An 18,185-nucleotide genomic window follows, 5' to 3' on the forward strand; every position below is an offset into this window, starting at 1 on the left:
TAGATTTATTTCTGGATTTCCAATTCTGTTCCATTTGTCTGTGTGTCTGTTTTAATGCCAGTACCACTCTCTTCACTGTAGCTTTGTACTATGTTTTGAAATCAGGAAGTGTGAGTCTTCCGACTTTTTTGTTCTTTTTAAAGATTGTTTTTGAACTTTGGTTTTTAAATGAATTTTATGATTAACTTGTCAATTTTTGCAATGATGATAGCTGAGATTTTAGTAGAGATTGCATTGAATATATAGGTCAATTTGGAAAGATTGGCATCTTAAGTAAGCCTTCCAATCCATGAACATTAGATGTCTTTTTGTCTATTTGGTCTTCTTTAATTTTTTTTTGTCTGTAGTGTTTTATAATATTCAGCATATAAGTCTTTCACCTCTTAAGTTTATTCATAGGTGTTTTATTTACTTGGATGTTATTGTAAATGGATTTTTAAATTAATCTTTTTGGATTGTGCATTGCTAGTGTATAGAAATACAACTGATTTTTGCCTGTTGATCTTGTATTCTGCAACTTTGCTGAATTCATTTAAAGCTCTAATCATTTTGAGGAGGGTTTATTTATTATTTTCTGTACTTAAGATCATACCATGTACAAACAGGGACAGTTTTAATTCTTCCTTCCCGATTTGGGTGCTTTTTTCTTTTTTTACTTAATTGCTCTGCCTAGAACTTCAGTTACAGTGTTGAATAGAAGTAAAGTGTGAATGGGGCATCTTTATCTTGTTTCTGATCTTAAGGGTAGGTTTTTAATCTTTCACCAGTGTGATGTTACTTGTGGGTGTTTCATCAGTGCTTATTATCACATACAGGAAGTTCCTTTCTGTTTCTAGTTTAATTATCTTTTTTTTTTTTTATCATCGGAGGACATTTTTTCATTCTTTGTTCAGGTAGAGTGGGAGGGAGAGAGAGGAAGAAAGAGAGAAACATCGATGTGAAAGGGACACATCGAGTGGCTGCCACCCGCACGACCAACGAGGGCCGGGGACAAACTGCAACCGAGGTACGCACCCCTAGTGGGAACCGAACCTGGGTCTCTCTGGACCACAGGCCGACACTCAACCACTGAGCCAAACCAGGCAGGGCTAATTATCTTTTTAAGTCATAAAAGAGTATTAGACTTTGTCACATATTTTTTGTGTATAGACTGAGATGATAATGTAGTTTTCTTCCCCTTCATTATCTTATTTTCATATGTTGAGCCACCCTTTTATTTCTAGTATAAATCCCACCTGGTCATGGTGTATAATTCTTTTAATATTTTGCTGGATGTGGTTTGCCACTATTTTGTTGAGGATATTTGTATCTATTTTCATCAAGTATATTGGTCTGTAGTTTTCCTGTAGTGTCTTTGTTTTTCTTTGGTATCAAGGTAATGCTGGCCTAATTGAGTAAGTTAGGAAACATTCCCTCTTTATTTTATTTTTTGAAGATTTTGAAAAGGGTTGTTATCATTTCTTCTTTCAATGATTGATAGAATTCACCAGTGAAGCCAGTTGGTCTTGGGCTTTTCTTTGTCCGGGAAATTGTGTGTGTGTGTGTGTGTGTGTGTGTGTGTGTGTGTGTGTGTGAATCCTCACCTGAGGATATTTTTCCATTGATTTTTAGGTAGGGTGGAAGGGAGGGAGGAGGAGAGAGAGAGAGAAACATTCATGTGAGAGAGACACATCAACCAGTTGCCTCCTGAAAGACCCCCAACCAGGGCTGGGGATCAAACCTGCAACACCGGTACATTCCCTTGACTGGAATTGAACCCATGATTCTTTTGTTTTGTTTTGTTTTTTATTTATTTATTTTTGAACCCGTGACTCTTTAGTCTGGGGGCTGACACTCTAACCACTGACTCAAACCAACCAGGGCAGGAAATTTTTGATTATGGATTCAGTCATCTCTTTATTTCTTATAGATCTGTTTAGGTTTTTTCTTTCGTGAGTCAGTTTTGATAGTTTGTGTGTTTCTAGGAATTTTTTCATTTTATCTAGGTTATCTAATTTGGCAAAATATTTTTTTTATAATATTGTCTTATACTTTTTATTTTTATAATGTCAGTAGCAATGTTCCCACTTTCATTTCTGATTTTGGTCATTTGAACCTTTTCTCGTTTTTTCCTTTTTTTTTTTTTCTTTTCCCCTGAGGACATTTTTTTGATATTTTGTTCAGACAGAGTGGGAGGGAGAGAGAGAGAAAAAAAAACATCGATGTGATAGAGCCACATCGACTGGTTGCCTCCCACACGACCCGACCAAGGATGAACTGCAACCGAGACACATGCCCTTGACTGGAATTGAACCCGCGGCTCATTGGTCTGCAGCCTGACGCTCTAACCACTGAGCAACCGGCCAGGGCTCTTCGAGCATCCTTATAACCAGTGTTTTGAACTCTGCATCTGATTGATTGCTTATCTCCATTTTGTTAAGTTTTTTTTCCTGGTGTTTTGTTGTATTCTTTCTTTTGGGACATGTTTCTTTGTCTCCTCAATTTGGCTGCTTCCCTGTGATTGTTTCTATGTATTAGGTAGAGTTGCTATGTCTCCTAGGCTTTGTAGGGTGGCCTATTGTTGTAGGTGTCCTATAGGATCCAGTGGCACAGCCTCCCTGATCACCCCAGCTGGGCCCTCGAGATGCATCCCTAAGTGGACAGTACACCCTTCTGTTGTAATTGAAGTCTTGATTGCTGTTGGCAGGTCATGGGAGGGATTTACTCAGATTGATCAGCTGCAAAGACTATCTGTGCCCACTGACCACTGGCCTCTGACTACCTTGGAGGATCAGCTGTGTAGGGACCCACCACACAGAGCAAGAATTACTTCATCAGGGCTCTGGTACCCACTGAGTCTGCTCATTGAGTGTGTCACTTTGGAGGTGGTTGGTGGTGGTGCTTCGATGTGGTCTGAAGCTGTCCACTGAGTGTGCTGGCTCTGGGGTAAGGTCAGCCACTGCCTGTGTTCTACCTGGGGCACCTGGCATAAACTACAAAGTGATCTGCTGATGGCTGCTTCTTGTGCAGGGCTTGGAGGTGCCCAGGAAAAGCCAAGTTGTGAACCAAGGCTGGATGCTTCTAGTGCCAGGACTGGGGCCACTTACTGAGAGGTGTGGGGCTCGCTTAGACCAGATGTTGCTTTTGTGAGAGATTTTAGGAAACTCTGAAGAAGGATCCAAGACAGGCCAATCCTGTGGTACAGCCATTGAAAACAGCTGGGGTGGGCCTGAAAGTTGGCTCAGGAAATCCCCAGGGTGGGAAACTGTGAGCCAGGTTGCTGGCTGCCTGCCTGCCCTGTGGGGAAAGGGCTCACCAAAGAAGCAAAGGCCTCCACCAGCATGTCTGTCTGGGAGAAAGCCGCCCCTCCAGCACTCGCCCCGATGCCAAACAACTCAGTTCTTTACTGTATGTCTCTGGTGCCTTTCATGCTGCCTCTCCAACGCTGGAGCTTGGAGGGTGCGAGTTTGAGTAAGTCCGCGCGTGCACAGGCCCTTTAAGAGAAACTGCCAGGGGCTCCAGCAGCCTTAACCACTCTCAGCCTCAATCCCCGCTGGTTTTTATAGCCAGAAGTTATGGGGACTTCTCTTCCTGGCACTGGAACCCTGAGCTGGGAGCCTGGTGTGGGATGGGGACCCCTCACTTCTTAGAGAGGACCTTCACAGGTGAGGTATCCCTCCTGATGTTTATCCGCCACATGTGGGTGTGGGACCAGCTGGTCTGTGTCTCTGCCCCTCCTACCGGTTTCCATGTGACTACTTCTTTAATTTCATAGTTGTAGTACTTCCATTCAGCTCTATTTCAGGCAGCTCTGAATGATGGTTGTTCTGTAGTATAGTTGTAATTTTGATGTTGTTGTTGGAGGAGGCGAGTATGATGATTACCTACTCTGTCATCTTGACCAAAAGTGGCTTTTTAAAAATCTTTTCTTAGAACCAATGTTTGGTTTCACTGATTTTTCTCTGTTGTTTTTCTATTCGTACTTTCCCTTATCAGTACTTTAGTCTTATTATTTCCTCTTTTCTGTTGGCTTTGGGCTTGGTCTACTTTTTTTTTTTTTAAGTTCCTTAAGGAGTAGAGTGAGGGTATTGATTTGAGATCTTTGTATTTTATAAGGTAGGTGTTTACAGCCAATATTTCCTCCTATATCTTGTGTTTTCATTTGTCTCAGTGTATTTTTAAATTTCCCTTATAATTTCTTCTTTGATGGATTGCTTATTTCAGTGTGTTGTTTAATTTTCATATATTTGCGAATTTTTTTTAGTTTTCCTTCTGTTATGATTTCTAGTTTTATTCCCTTGTGGTCTGAGAAGATAATTTGGATAATTTCAGTCTTTATAGATGTATTGAGATTTCTTTTGTGACTTAACATATGGCCTATCCTGGAGAATATTCCATTCATGTTTCAGAAAAGTGTGTATTCTGGGGAAGTGTTATATATGTCTGTTAGATATAGTTGATTTATAGTGTTATTTAAATTCCCTACTTCTTTATTGCTCTTTGTTATAGTTTTTCTCTCCATTATTGAGAATGGGGTATTGAACTTTCTAAGTATTCTGGTGAATTGTTTATTTCTCCCTTTAGTTTTCAGTTTTTGGTTTATATGTTTTGGGGCTATTTGTTAGGTATATGTGTTTATAATTGTTATATTTCTTGAATGATTGAAACTTTCATAGTGTCCTTTGTCTTTTGTAACTTAAAAAAATTTTTTTCTTTTTTATTGGTTTTTAGAGAGAGAGAAAGGGAGAGGGAGAGAGAAATAGAAACATTGATGAGAGAGGACATCGATCGGCTGCCTCCTGCATGCCCCCCACTGGGGATCAGGCCCACAACCCAGGCATGTGTCCAGGCATGAACCTGCAACCTCTTGGTGCATGGGTCGATGCTCAACCACTGAGCCACACGGCCGGGCTGTTTCATGTGCAGTATTTATTCTGCACTTGCTAGGTACAGTGTTCTCTAAATGTAAACTAAGTTTAAGTTGGTTAATAGTTTAAATTTTTTATGTTCTTTTATTTTTTTTGTCTTCTCCCATGTTTAGAGATTTTGAATGGGTCTGTTTCTTTTCTGGTTCCATCCACTTTTGCTTCATATATTTTGAAGCCTTGTTATTAGTTGCATACAGATTTAATATTTTTATGTCTTTTTGTTGAATTGACCTTCTTATCACCATAAAGTGTTTCTTTTTATCTCAACAAATACTTCTTTCTTAAAATTTAGTTTTCTCACTCACCAGGTTCCTTTTGCTTTGTGTTTGCATGATATATCATTTTTCTTATTTTTAGCTTCAACCTATCTGTGTCTTTTAATTAAAGTATATCTTTTAATTAACACAGCATCTTTTCTTATAAGCTGGAATAAAAGGCTGTGTGCTTTAATTGGCTTGTTTACATTTACATATGTTGTAATGTAATTACTAATATAATCATGTTTAAATCTTTTATCTTACTATTTGCTTTTGTTTTATTTGTTATTGTTTTCTATTTTCCTTCTTTCCTAACTTTTTTAAGGTCAATCAGATGGTTTTTGTATTTTTAATTTATAGTTTCTATTAGATTTTTTGTTACAGTTTTATATTATTCTGTTGGTGGTTACACACTAACAGGATTCTTGCTCAAGGCAGGCCAAAGTGATCAGATATCACCTGGGGGATAATAGGGAAAGGAGTTTGATGATCTATCAAAGGTAGGGAATTCTTGCTGAAGGGACTTACCAGGATTCTTGCTAAAACTGAATTCTGTGAGGAAGTACATGTGGACCTTGTTGGGGAGAGTTCAGTGGAGTCTGACTAAAGTTTGGTCTAGCCGAGAATCTTTGTCACGTCTCCTCTGTACCTCTATGTTTTCTTGTGGTCCTCACTATCATTTTACTTACCCTCTTTAATTATAATTCTCAAACGGCTTCTCTGTACCATCGTCTGCTCTGTGAGATCCTTCAAGTTCAGCACTATTTTTCATTTTTTGTATTTCCCATACCCATCTTGTGCTTATTATAGATAGGGACTCTGTTAATATTAGTGGAGTGATGACTGTTCTTGCTCTAGAATGATACAAAACTACACTGCAAATCTGGTAATGGCTTGGAAAAGAAGAAACACACTGAAGTGATTTTAATAAATAAAAATAAAAAGAATTTAGAATTGGTATGTAGGGAAAGAAAAGGGAGTTAAAAATGACAGAAATTTCTTTGAGGTTCTGTTTTTTCAGTACGCTGTATATCTCAAATACAGTGTCACTGCTTTTTCTCCCCTTTTAGAACAACCCAATTAAAATGAAAAAATAATGAAATAAGTATTAGTATATAATTGCCATTTTGAAATAAGGTTTCATTGTGATTAAACATGACTACAAGCATTGTTTTTTGTTATTGCAGGGCTGACGTAACCATTTTCTTTTAGTGTGTACTCCCTTTTTTCTGACACCTTTGTGGCAATTTATATGGATATATTCATTTTTCTATTTTGATACCTATAATTAAAAAATAGAATCTTTCTTATGTTAAGAAATCATTATTCATCATTTAAAAAATCTGATGACTCATAGTTTGAATTCACTTTTCCTGCTTTGTGTAGTTATGTCATTGTTTGAAAATCATGATATATTTTTGTTCAAAATCTGATCATTTTGTTCTAAAAAAATCCCTATCAACACATGCTAAGAATAATAGTTCCATGTATAATTTTGTTTGTATGATTACATTTAAACTAAATGCTAGCTCCTTGTTAAAGTTCTCTTCTCAGTATTTTCTTTTTCCAAGATAATCTCATATCAGGTCTTTTATGGCTCTGTCCTCGGCATTGTCATCTCCCACTGTGTCTCTTATGTACCTAGAATACTGGCTTATGTGAAATATTTTGCAGTTAGAGGAGAAGTAGTACCTTCTAGATAAAAGAAGTAGTGCAATGCACAGAGACATGGAATTATGATACTAACTACTTGATTAGATGACATTATTTAAAAGTTCAAGTTTAAAATATTTTTCAGAATTCATGTGGATGAAAATACTATTTAGATAAAATAACTATTTTTCAAGTTATTTGAATGGCATTTGCTGTCAACTTATTGTTATTTTAAAGTTTAGAGAATGGCAAGTTATCATTCTCTATAGTTTCAAAGTGGTTTACATGGTAAACCCTTATTTTGGTATTGATTAGTACCGCCCCCCCTTCACTTTTCTTTCTTTTGACGTGAGGGCTTACTGTTTTCTTGTTTTTGTTTTTTATCCTTACCCGAGGACATTTTTCCACTTTTGTTCGGATAGAGTGGGAGTGGGGGAGAGGGAGGGAGGAAGGGAGAGAGAGAGGGGGAAAGAGAGAGAGAGAGAAAAACAGAAACAGAAACATTGATGTGAAAGGGACACATCGAGTGACTGCTTCCCGTAGGACCCAAACCTGGGCTGGGGACAAATTGCAACTGAGGTATGTACCCTTGACCAGAATCAAACCTGTGACTCATTGGTCTGTGGGCTAATGCTCTAACCGCTGAGCAAAACCGGCCAGGGCTTACTGTTTTAATTTATTAAATTATTTGAAAAAGTTTCTTCTCCACTATTCTGGTCTTCCTTTTTTCTTATTCCCATTCTGTTAACTAGGGTAATACTCTCTTGTGAATCCTTTTATAGTGTTCGCCATGATCATATAATTGCATAATGGACACACTATCTCCCTTCCTCCTATACACACAGTCATTAGCATTTTGAGGTTATTTTATAAAATGGACTCATATTATATACCCTTGTGTACATTGTGTAAAATCTATTCAAGCCAACTACTTTTTCACTAACACATTCTTTTATTTAATTTCATAACAGGCCTTGGCTGGTTTGGCTCAGCAGTTGGAGCATAGGCCCGCCGACCAGAGAGTTCTGGTTTGGTTCCCGCTAGGGGCATGTACAAAAAAAAAAATTTCATAACAGTCCATGGCATAGATTATACTACCATAATTTTTTCTTATCTTCTGCTCTTGAATTTACATTTTATTTTTATTTTCTTATTAATAATATACTATACTTTTAGGAGTACACAGGAGAGATTACTGGGTTTAAAGGATTTAAAATTTTTTTATTGATATTGATTTCTTAAATTTATATCAATATTACTTTCTCAGAAGCTCTACCAGTTTACATTTCTAGCAGTTATGTAATGGTACCCTTTTCACTACAACTTAATCAACACTGGATGTTATTCCTCTTATTATTTTTGCTAGTTGAATAGGTATAAAGTGATGTCACATAATTTTAATTTGTGTTTCTTTCACTACTAGGTATTACCATCTTTTTGTGTTAGTCATGTAGACTTGCTCCAGTTCCATTTTTCCACTTAAATTTTTTTATTTTGCCTTTTTCTTTTTGATTTCTTTATTATAAAATATTTTAATACTTTGTATAGAAAAATATAATACATATCAGTATACTCACCACCCAATTTTTTAAATCTATGATTTTGCCATTTTGCTGCGGATTTTTCTCCAGTATGTTATTGTCATAAATTACATTAATAGAGTTTTCTAATTTAGCCATCTTTGCAATCTTAGGATGAATGAACTTCATTAATTTTTTAAAAAGAAACATTTCTGGATTTGGTTTGCTAATATTTATTTAAAAAATTTTAATATCTATTTTTAATATCCTTTTATGATGTCTTTGTCTGGTTTTGGTATTTTGGTCAAACTAAACCCACATTTTGTGTCATTTTTTCTTTCTCTTTTTTTGTACTCTGTAATTGAGATTGAATTGTCTTTTATATTTGGTTGAACTCATATAAACTTCATCTGGGCCTGATGGTGGTTGTCCTTTCTTCTTTCTGATTCTTCCATATTTCTTGTTCCTTCTTCCTCTTCCTTTCTTCTCCTCTGTATTTTTTAAAGTGGGAGATTGTTTTTTTAGTGATTATAGTTCATTTGAAATTTGTTATTAAATCCATTTTTAAGTTATATATTTTTAATTGTTCATTTGTTTACATTTTCAATTTTATTGGCTTAATTTATTCTAGCACTCTCTTTTGTCTTCATAACTTATATTTAAAAAATTCTTAGTGGCCCTGGCCGGTTTGGCTCAGCAGTTAGAGCGTCTGGCCTGCGGTCCATGGAGACCCGGATTCAGTTCCCACTAAGGGCACGTATCTCGGTTGCAGTTTGTCCCCGGCTCTGGTTGGGTTGTGCGGGTGACAGCCACTCGATGTGTCCCTTTCACATCGATGTTTCTCTCTCTCTCTTCCTCTCTCTACCTTCCACTCTATCTGAACAACAAAAAAATCTTAGTGTTTATCTGTGCCTTTTTAAAAAAATCAGAATTGACAAAAGTTTATTTAGTCATTGCAAATAATCAGCTTTTATCTTGTTGATTCTCTTTATTATATTTTTATTCCCTGTTAACTGCTATTGTGTCATGTCCTCTTTTCAGCTGTTTTTGGGATTACTCTGTTTTGCTGACGTCTTGACTTAGATAACTGAGATCAGTCACTTATTTTCCAATGTAATTAGATTAAAGCCACAATTTTCCCTCTTGAGTTTCACAGTAGTTATATATTATAATTTTTAATACGTGGTGTTGATGATCATTTACTATAAATGCGTTTAAATTTATGGTATAATTTCTCCTGTGACTTGTGAGATATTTAGAAGTATTTTTAAATATAAGAATGAATGCAAGGATACATTTGTTACAGAGTTTTTACTGAATAAGCTTTTTATATGTAACTTACTGAAATTATTACACATCTATGAATAGACAGTTGTTTTAATAACATAACTACAAATTTAAATGTTTTGTTGTTACTGTGTCAAGGTCCATGTCATTTTTGCCTACAGTAGAAAAGAATGAAAATATCACTAAAATAAAAATGCTCTTGTTTTGGAGGCTTATATTTTCAAATATATAGAATTAAAAATTTTAAGTATTCATTTCTGAGTTAATTGAGGCATGATTAGAGAACATGCTGTGTATGGTTATTCTGTGGCATTTTTGGAGACTTGTTTTTAATCTCCACATGATTGGGGTGTGTGTGTGTGTGTGTGTGTGTGTGTGTAAATGTTCTATATGTGCTGGGAAATAAAAAGCAGTAATTGTGTGGCTTAGATATTTTATATGGTTTTTAAAAAGTTCAGCGGCTGTCTGGCTGGTGTGGCTCAGTGGACTGAGCATTGTCCTATTGACTGAGAGGTTCCAGTTCAGTTACTGGTCAGGGCACATGCCTGGGTTGTGGGCTCGATCCCCAGTAGGGGACATGCAGGAGGCAGCCAATTGATGTTTCTCTCTCACATCGATGCCTCTATCTCTCTCTCTCTAAAAAAAAATCAATAAAAACATTTTAAAAAATGTTCAGTCCTTGCCGGTTTGACTCAAGTGGTTGGAGCGTCGGTCCACAGACCAGAGAGTCCCAGGTTCAGTTCCCACTAGGAGCACATACCAAAAAAAAAAAAGTTCAGTGGCCTTCAAGTTTTTGTTCATGTACATCCTAAAATATCTTTGAAAAAAAATTAATATGCTTGCATTTTAAGTTCACAATTAAAATTTTGCATTGTAAGTTTAAATAGTGTAGAGAATATAATTATTAGTGTATTACATAAACTTGATATTTAAAAATAAAGCTGCTTCACTGCTTTCTTAACAGGATCCATTGACTTCTTTTTTTGTTGTTGTTAATCCTCATTTGAGGATATTTTTTCATTGATTTTTTAGATAGAGTTGAAGGGAGGGAGGGAGGAAGGGAGGAAGAAAGGAAGGGAGGGAAAAAGAGAAACGTTGATATGAGAGAGTCACATTGATTGGTTACCTCCCACACGAACTGGACTGGGGCCAGGGATAGAACATGCAATCCAGGGACGTGCCCTTGACTGGGAATCAAACCCTCGTCCTTGTGGTCTGCCTGCTGATGCTTTAACCACTGAACCAAACAGGCCAGGGCTCCAGTGACTTCTAAATATGTCCTCATTATCAATTAAAACACACACAGATTTGAATCAGTTTTTCTATAGAGACATCTAAAAAATTGAATAATTTAAAAATTTTGCTTGAAAAAGTCCCAGCAAGTATATTTTAAAATATAGGGAAAAAAGATATTTAGTTAAGCCCTGGCCGATTTGGCTCAGCAGGTAGAGCATCGGCCTGCGGTCCAGAGAGACCCAGGTTTGGTTCTGGCTAAGGGCGCGTACTTCGGTTTCAGTTTGTCCCTGCCCTGGTTGGTCGTGTGGGTTGCAGCCACTCGATATGTCCCTTTCATGTTGATGTTTCTCTCTCTCTCTCTCTCTCTCTCTCTCTCTCTCTCTCTCTCTCTCTCTCTCTCCCCCTCTCCCACCCTAGCTCCCTCCCTCCCTCCCTCCCACCCTAGCTCCCTCCCTCCCTCTCTCTCCCACTCTGTCTGAACAAAAAATGGAAAAATGTCCTCGGGTGAGGATAAAAAAACACACAAAAAGATACTTAGTTAAGAATTCAGTTGTAGGTTGTGTTGAACCAAAAGATTTCAACTTACTACTGCATTTTGTGCTGGTACTGGTTGTTACTTCAGACCCACTACAAATTATAGATGTTATGTAAATGTAGTTTTAATTATCTGTACTCATTTTTTTTTTCTCCGCTTCTTTCCTAGGAATCACACCAGTGTATCATAGTATGTTTGCTTTAATGAGTGAAACAGAAAGGATCTGGTATCCGCCCAACCACGTCTTCCATATAGATGATTCAACCAGGCATAATGTACTCTACAGAATAAGGTACTTTCTTCAGTAAAATGACTCCACTTAATGGTGAAAGAACAAAGTGGGATTAATTATTGAACATATTTTTAATTGCAATTTACTTAATATCAGAGACTAAAACTGATTCGCATTTAATTTTCTTCATTTAAGACTCTCCATTAGAGGAATTGTCCATACATGTTCTTTAACTAGAATGCTCTGACAATAAAGCTCTTCTGATGAGATGCTACTTTACCACTTAAAATTACATTTTTAAAAGGCGAGCATGGCTTTATTAGCAAAATCTTAACTAATTGGAATATTGATAATTTTCCAGGAAATTAGAGGTTTTGTGCAGTAAAATTTAATCTCACACCTCTTCTTTTTAATAACTGTTCTAAAAGTTGAAGAGAAGATTTTGCCAGTGTTCTTTTTTATTTTATTTTATTTATTTGTTTTTTTATTAGTTAATTTTTGTTACAGATGTTTCTCCTTTTTCTCCCACTGATTCCCCCCTCCCCCTCCCTTCCTGCCCTTTCCCCAGTTTGTTGTCCATGTCCATTATTCATGCATACATGCATATAATTTCTGTGGTTTATCTCTCCCTCACCACCCCCTCTCCTGGAGATTGTCAGTCTGTACCCCACTTCCACATCTCTGGGACTACCCCATTTCTCAGACTTTTATGTTCATTATATTGCACAAATAAGTGAGATCATATGATACTTGTTTTTCTCTGTTTGGCTTGTTTCACTTAGGATGATACTTTCCAGGTCCCTCCATGTAGTCTCAAAGGATAAGAGATCTTTCTTTCTTACAGCTGCGTAGTACTCCATTGTGCATATGTACCATTGCTTTTTTATCCATTCGTCTACTGATGGACATTTGGGCTGTTTCCAGATCTTAGCTATTGTAAATAGTGCTGCTACAAACATGGGGGTACATATATTCTTTCTGATTGGTGTTTCAGGTTTCTTAGGGTATATTCCTAGGAGTGGAATCACTGGGTCAAATGGAAGTTCAATTGTTAATTTTTTGAGGTAACACCATATTGTTTTCCATAGTGGCTGCACCAGTCTGCATTCCCACCAGCAGTGCACTAGAGTCCCCTTTTCTCCACACCCTCGCCAACACTTGTTGTTTGATGATTTGTTGATTTTGCCAGTGTTCTTTACAGTCTCAAATTATAATGTTAATTTATTTAATAATTTATGGTAACATGTAATACTGATTTAGAGAAATCTAGAGGTACTTTTCTATTCAGAAGGATGAAACAAAGAAGTTAAGTTTGCCTGGCCAGTGTGGCTCAGTTGGTTGGGTGTCATCCCACACACTAAAAGGTTGATGGTTCGATTCTTGGTCAGGGCTTATGGGTTGCGGGATTGATCACTTGAAGGAGGTATGTAAGGAGGCAGCCAGTTGATGTTTTGCTCTCACGTCAGTGTTTCTCTTTCCTTCTCCTTTCCTCTCTTTCTGGAAATCAATAAAAAATCTTTAAAGAAAAAAAGAGTTTAGTTTGATCTGTGGCTCTTACTTATGAAATAGATCCATTCAATGCAGAGAGTCCAGTGTTGCAGTAAAAAAGAACATGGACCCATTTATAATTTTAAAAAGAAAGGTAAAGGAATCCTTAATTAACTAAGACTCAAAAATGTCATTTCCATAATAAAGGGTGTCTATAAAAAACATGTAGCAAATAATATTCTTAAATGATAAAATACTAGAAACTGTCTCTTTAAAATTGAGAACAAAGCCCTGGCTGATTTGCTTAGCGGTTAGAGTGTTGGCCCACGGACCGGAGAGACCTGGGTTCGGTTCCCGCTAAGGGCACATAGCTTTATTGCAGTTTGTCCTGGCCCCATTTGGGGTTGTGTGGGTGGCAATCGGTCAGTGTGTCTCTCTCACATTGATGTTTTTCTCTTTCTCTTCCTCCCTCTCTCCCTCCTGCTCTATCTGAAGATAAATGCAAAAATGTCCTTGGGTGAGGATAAAAAAAATAAATGAAAAATAATAATAGCCCTGGCCAGTTTGGCTCAGCGGTTAGAGTGTTGGCCTGCGGTCCAGAGAGACCTGGGTTCAGTTCCCACTAAGGGCGCGTACCTCGGTTGCAGTTTGTCCCCGGCCCTGCTTGGGTTGTGTGAGTGGCAACCACTCGATGTGTCCCTTTCATGTCGATGTTTTTTTCTCTTTCTCTCTCTTCCTCTCTCTCCCTCCCATTCTATCTGGACAAAAAATGGAAAAATATCCTCAGGTGAGGATAAAAAAAAATAAATAAATAAATAAAATAAGGAACAAAGACAACAACAGCAGTTACTGCTTTTGTTTAGGATTTTAGTGGAGTTCCTGACAAGTGCAGTAAGAAAGGAAATTTTAAAAAGTTTAATAATTGAGAACAAAGAAGCAAAAAGTCATTAGTTAGAGATGATATTTTAAGAATCCTATTATTGCTTCTACATTCTGTGCATGGAAGAAGGCAGTATATTGATTTTACATTTATGTTTCTTGTATTTTCTACCTATATTTTTTTTATGGTCTTATCCAGATTTCCTTTTTTCTTAACTTGTGTTTAACACTATCAGCTGTGTTTTCTGATTATGGGATAATACCTTTCAGTATGTTAGAAGTGGTTATAGATGCACAGTACATTTATATTTGAATTATTTGGAGGCTAATGGAATGTTTTAACTGTCTTGTAGATTTTACTTTCCTTACTGGTATTGTAACAGCAGCAACAGAACCTATCGGCATGGAATATCTCGAGGTGCTGAAGCTCCTCTTCTTGACGATTTTGTCATGTCTTACCTTTTTGCTCAGGTATGATTATATTATCTATTTCTACATGTGTTCAATGATAAATACCTTGCAGTGTAGTTACCTCTTTTTAAAAAAAAATTTTTTTTCTTTATTGATTTTACAGAGAGAGGAAATGAGAGGGAGAGAGAGATAGAAACATTGATGAGAGAGAACATCAATTGGCTGCCTTACATGCCCATTTTCAAAAGTGTGGTGAAATAAGGGTTGGTTAGAATAGAGCATAAAGAAATTCAGCTCCTTCCCTGAATTAATTTTTTATTACCAACATTTGGGCCTTTGTTTTGGTTAAGGCTGATTATTTCATTGTTTGTGCCTTTTAAGTAATATAGTTTATTTTCTTATACAAAAATATTTTCTAATTAGTTAATAGAAAGCTAACAAACAAACCTACTTATAAATGCATACTTATTTTTTAATAAAATTATTTTTAAAAATTTATGTAAACTTGAAGTTCATGAGATAAGTTATCACATCAAAAGAAGGAAGCTACATAAAAAGAAATATAGAAGAAGGCCCTATTTTTCTTTTATCCAGTTTTAAACCTTGGTTAAATATTTGTATTTCAGCTAATATTATAGCTCTTACCTTTCTTATAAAGGAAATTGCTATTACTTTTAGAATATTGGTGATTTTTGTGTTCTACCCTTTTCTCGCATAACATATTCAATCTGATTTTATCTTTATCTCTAAAGTAGTCTGGTCAAAATCTTAGAACTTCTGTTTTCCCCTTTTCTTCATTCTTTTTTTTATCCTCACCCGAGGACATTTTTTGATATTTTGTTCAGATAGAGTGGGAGGGAGGGAGAGAGAGACAAACATCGATGTGAAACGGACTCCTCGAGTGGTCGCCACCCACATGACCCAACCAGGGCCAGGGACAAACTGCAGCCAGGGTACGTGCCCTTAGCGGGAACTGAACCCGGCTCTCTTCGGTCCTCAGGCCGACGCTCTAACCGCTGAGCCAAACGGGCCAGGGCTCTTCATTCTTTATATATAATTATATATATGTTATTACAAAGTTATCAATTTTTTAGACTCTTTTAATGTCTTCTGTTCCCCACATCAGGTTCTTATTTCCTCATATCTGAACCATTATAGCAGCCTCTTAAAGAGTCTCCCGGGCCCTGGCCAGTTTGGCTCAGTGGTTGGAGCGTCGGCCTGCGGTACAGAGAGACCCGGGTTCGGTTCCTGCTAAGGGCATGTACCTTGGTTGCAGTTTGTCCCCGGCCCTGGTTGGTTGTGCGGGTGGCAGCCCCTCTATGCGTCCCTTCACATCGATGTTTCGCTCTCTCTCTCTTCCTCTCTCTCCCTCCCGCTCTATCTGAACAAAAAATGGAAAAATGTCCTCGGGTGAGGATTAAAAAAAAAAAAAAAAAGAGTCTCCCAGAGTACACTTTATTTTCTTAAAGCACTGCTATCATTGGTCCTTCTGCCAATGAATAAAAGTCTTGAAGCTTTAAGAAGAGATGCTTTAGGAAACTGGTTCTCTATTGCTTTCAGGATCAAGTCACACAAGGGTTCCTGCTGTCAGACCCCAACTTACTTTTCCAAGTTTTAGTTCATACTATTTTCTTACATAAATTGTCTGTTACAATCAAACTAGCTTGAATCTTTGAACATGCTTTGTTCTTGTATGATTTCTTGACCATGACTTTTTGTCCATTAAAATTTACTTTATCTTCAAAGAATACATGAATTACCGAATTTTCCATGAAACCAACTTTGATTATGCCAACTGGATATAATCCTGAACTATCTGTTGTGTGACCCTTACTATACAGTATCTGGCATCCTAATTTTCTATTTACATGTTTAGCTTCTCTGCTAGATTTCAGTCTCCTTGAGGGTTGAGACCATATCTTATACTGTATCCAACTGTTTTTAATATAACACCTTTTTTTTTAATTGATTGATTTGAGAGAGAGGAAGGGCGTGTGGGTGGGTGAATGGGGAGAGAAGCATCGATTTGTTGTTCTACTTATGCATTCATTGATTGATTCTTGTATGTGCCTTAACTGGAGATCAAACCTTCAACCTTGGCTTTTTGAAGATATTTAGAACTCAGTACATATTTAATTAATATCTATTTAAATTTAGGTAGTTTTGATGTAGAAGATTTAATTTGAAGATATAAGCAGTGAAATAGATTGATATATGCACTCTGTAGTTGCTAACAAATTTCAATCAGTTTCCATTCGCAAAGGAACTTTAACTAAAATTTCATGGCAAAATGGTTGAAAAACGGAGTTGGTGTTCTTTTTAAATATATGTGTTCTGGAAATTACATTATAGGTTAAAATGCAATAATAGATTAAAATGTGATTGAAACTTATGAGATATTTTCTTCTAAATATATTTTTCCTTTAGTGGCGCCATGATTTTTTGCATGGATGGATAAAAGTACCTGTGACTCATGAAACACAGGAAGAATGTCTTGGGATGGCAGTGTTAGATATGATGAGAATAGCCAAAGAAAATGATCAAACCCCACTGGACATCTATAGCTCTGTCAGGTAAATTCCTTATGTAAATCCATATATATAAATATGGACTTTTTATATGATTTACTTGTATTTAATGTGTTTGCCCATATTTTTCATTTTATAATGGTTAAAAGTTGTACGGGTAACTTTTCCTTCTTGTGAACAACATACTTTCTTCCTTTTTTATTGAAATATTGACATAAACACTGTATATAAGGCATACAACATAATGATTTGACTTATATATATCATGAAATGATTACCACTATGAATTCGGTTAACATCAATCATTTCATATAGATAGAAAGAAAAAAGAGAAAGAAAAAATATTTTTTCCTTGAGATGAGAACTCTTAGGATCCACTGCCTTAACAACTTTCATGTGTACCATACCGCAGCATAAACTCTAGTTATTATAGTGTATGTACATTGCACCTGAGTAATACTTATTTATCTTATAACAAAAAGAAATTACTGAGTTGGTGTACTACAGAAAATATCATAGGTGTTCACTACCTATGTATTATTTGATTTATTTATTCTGAAAAGGCTGGAAGGTCAGAGAGCTGAAAAGAGTACCTGGAGGCATAATTTCTGCCAGCAGATTCTCACATTGTCTGTATAAATAATTCTGAATCAGAATGTTTCTGATCATGTCCATATCTTATTTATTTATTTTAAAATATGTCTTTATTGCCCTGGCCAGTTTGGCTCAGCGGTTAGAGCGTCGGCCTGCGGTACAGAGAGACCTGGGTTCGGTTCCCGCTAAGGGCATGTACCTCGGTTGCAGTTTGTCCCCGGCCCTGGTCGGTTGTGCGGGTGGCAGCCACTCGATGTGTCCCTTTCACGTCGATGTTTCTCTCTCTCTCTCTCTGTTTCTCTCTCTCCCTCCCACTCTACCTGAACAAAAAATGGAAAAATGTCCTCTGGTGAGGATAAAAAATAAAAAAAAATAAAAAAATAAAAATAAAATAAAATAAAATAAAATATGTCTTTATTGATTTTTTTTTTTTTTTAGAGAGAGAGAGAAGAAGGGAGAGAGAGATAGAAATATTGATGTGTGAGAGAGAAACATTGATTGGCTGCCTCCTGCACACCCCCCACTGGGGATCGAGCCCACATGTGTGTCCTGACTGGGAATCGAACTGGGACCACTCCGATGATGCTTAATCCACTGAGCCCCACCAGCCAGGCTGTGATAGTGTCCATATTTTACTTGAAGTAGTATCACCTGAGGT

At 36.7% G+C, this 18,185-nt stretch overlaps 1 protein-coding gene across 12 annotated transcripts in view; it reads left to right on the forward strand.

The window, feature by feature from the left end:
- JAK2 (Janus kinase 2) overlaps positions 1–18,185 on the forward strand; it is a 98,779-nt gene that overhangs the window by 35,071 nt on the left and 45,523 nt on the right. For all 12 annotated transcript variants that reach the window (XR_004959498.1, XM_036261226.1, XM_036261222.1 and 9 more), the window contains 3 exons: positions 11,564–11,687; positions 14,348–14,465; positions 16,833–16,978. Coding sequence is in view for 10 of the 12 variants with exons in the window: in XM_036261222.1 (XP_036117115.1) it covers positions 11,564–11,687; positions 14,348–14,465; positions 16,833–16,978 (388 nt within the window). In the remaining 2 variants the exon portion in view is untranslated. The remainder of the gene's footprint in view (positions 1–11,563; positions 11,688–14,347; positions 14,466–16,832; positions 16,979–18,185) is intronic.

The sequence above is a fragment of the Molossus molossus genome, unplaced genomic scaffold (genome assembly GCF_014108415.1).
Source record: "Molossus molossus isolate mMolMol1 unplaced genomic scaffold, mMolMol1.p scaffold_m16_p_14, whole genome shotgun sequence".
NCBI lineage: Eukaryota > Metazoa > Chordata > Mammalia > Chiroptera > Molossidae > Molossus > Molossus molossus.